At 38.9% G+C, this 1,944-nt stretch overlaps 1 protein-coding gene across 1 annotated transcript; it reads left to right on the top strand.

Annotated features, from left to right (window-relative positions):
- The first annotated feature begins 599 nt into the window (after nt 1–599).
- LOC125849476 (uncharacterized) lies at nt 600–1,088 on the top strand. Its single transcript, XM_049529560.1, has one exon. It carries the CDS (start codon nt 600–602, stop codon nt 1,086–1,088), a length of 489 nt encoding a protein of 162 aa, XP_049385517.1.
- The last annotated feature ends 856 nt before the right edge of the window (nt 1,089–1,944 follow it).

A 1,944-nucleotide genomic window follows, 5' to 3' on the forward strand; every position in this document is an offset into this window, starting at 1 on the left:
ATGACTGGAGCGCATGAAGAGGGTATTTGAGCAGTTGGAGTGTTCAGAAAATTTAAGTATTCTATTTCACTATTACAAAATGATGCTTATGATTGGTGGATAAGTATTCCGAATGCCAAGGTAAAACCTCCTGTTCTTACTTGGGATGATTTTCTTAAGGAATTTTGTATGAAGTATGTCCCACTTGCTTATTGTGATGCAAAAAAAAAGGAGTTTTTGAATCTAAGGCAACGAGACATGTCTATTGCTGAGTACCAACAGAAGTTTCTAAGGCTCTCTCATTATGCTGGAGGTATTATTAAAGAGGAAAAAGACAGGTGCAGGAAATTTGAAGATGGTTTATATGATTCCATGAGGAAGAATGTGGCGATCCCGCAACATGAGAACTTTCGTAAGTTAGTGTCTGTTGTTTTTACTTGGGAACAACTTGATAAAGAAGAAGCTAGTAGAAATGAAAATAAAATTCCGAAAGCCTAGACTAGATTTTGGAGGTCCATCCAAAAGGGGAAGGTTTGATGATTCTAAGTCTGGTAGTGATAACAGGCCACCTCAACAAAGGCAAAACAAATTAGAATTTTCTACAGCTGGCACTCCAAATTATGGCCAAGGCAAGCCTCGCGTTCCCACTTGCCCCACAATGTGGAAAGAATCATTATGGTACTTGCAGGAGAGCTCCTGGTGCATGTTTTAATTGTGGGAGCTTTGATCATAAAGTGAAGGATTGTCCTAATCCTAATAATGCTCCTTCCTTAAGAACGGAAGGCCCAGTTCATAAGCCTTCTATTAATCCTCCTCAAACTAATAGAGGTGCAAGACCTAAAAACACCCAAGCAACAGGTGCAAGTGGAGCTAATAAAGCTACTGGACCAAGGGCTACTACACACGCTTATGATATGAGGCAGAGGTATGATCAAGATGGACAAGATGTGGTTGTCGGTAAATTTTACTTATTTGTCTTATGTGTATTTACACTATTTGATCCTGGTTCTACACATTCCTATCTTTGTTCATCACTTGTTCTTCCTGAAAACGTTAAATCTATGAGACTTAATTATGATGTGCTGGTTGAAAGTCCTTTGGGTTATTGATATACCGTGAGTTTACGGTATCTCTAATACATTTCACTTACAAGTTGTGTGTGTCTAGGGCCTTTTTGTATTGGTTTTTATGTGTTTTTATTGTATTTTTTAGGAAAGATGTTCAGGCGCAGAAGTATAGAGACAGCTGAGAAAAATGCAGAAAAAGGGCATTCACGGAGGTGATCTACGGACCGTAGGTCCATAGACGGTCCGTAGGTCCATAGACGGTCCGTAGGTGATGATCGTAGATCAGTAGGCAAGGTATGGATGACAAATCAGGGAAATCTGACCAAGTGTGGAACCACGGTGGCCATTGACGGTCTGTAGATTGATCCACAGACCGTATTGATCGATCCATAGAATGAGACTGCGAAGGTTCTGATACGCTCAAATTACACCTCCCTAAAGAAGTATAAGCGATCGTTATTAAGTAAAGAACCCAACTTGTAGGTTGGGGTCGATCCCATGAGGAAAATGGTTTAGACTTTACTTTAATCAACAATTATATTCAATTAGCCAAAGTACTTCCAGAAACAAGAAATAAAAAGGGGGGATTTGTGAAACAAACTGTAAGAATTCAATAAGTAATCAATAAACAAAAGTCAATTTCGGTTGTTATCAAGATGAGAAAATTAACTAGGGTAAACGTGTTCCCCACAAGCTCATAACGCAGTAATCCTAGTAATCGCAATTCTTTCCTAGTGTGTTACATGCAAAGTGATAAGTTAGGTATCTCTAAATCCTTGATCCGGCATCTAGAAAATTTCACCCCACACCTTGATCCGGCTGTGTGTGTATAAATTACTAACCCTTACCTTTACCTCATATTAGACATCATAATCGATGTTTGGCTTAGTTATTACTT

This window comes from Solanum stenotomum, chromosome 12, assembly GCF_019186545.1.
Source record: "Solanum stenotomum isolate F172 chromosome 12, ASM1918654v1, whole genome shotgun sequence".
NCBI lineage: Eukaryota > Viridiplantae > Streptophyta > Magnoliopsida > Solanales > Solanaceae > Solanum > Solanum stenotomum.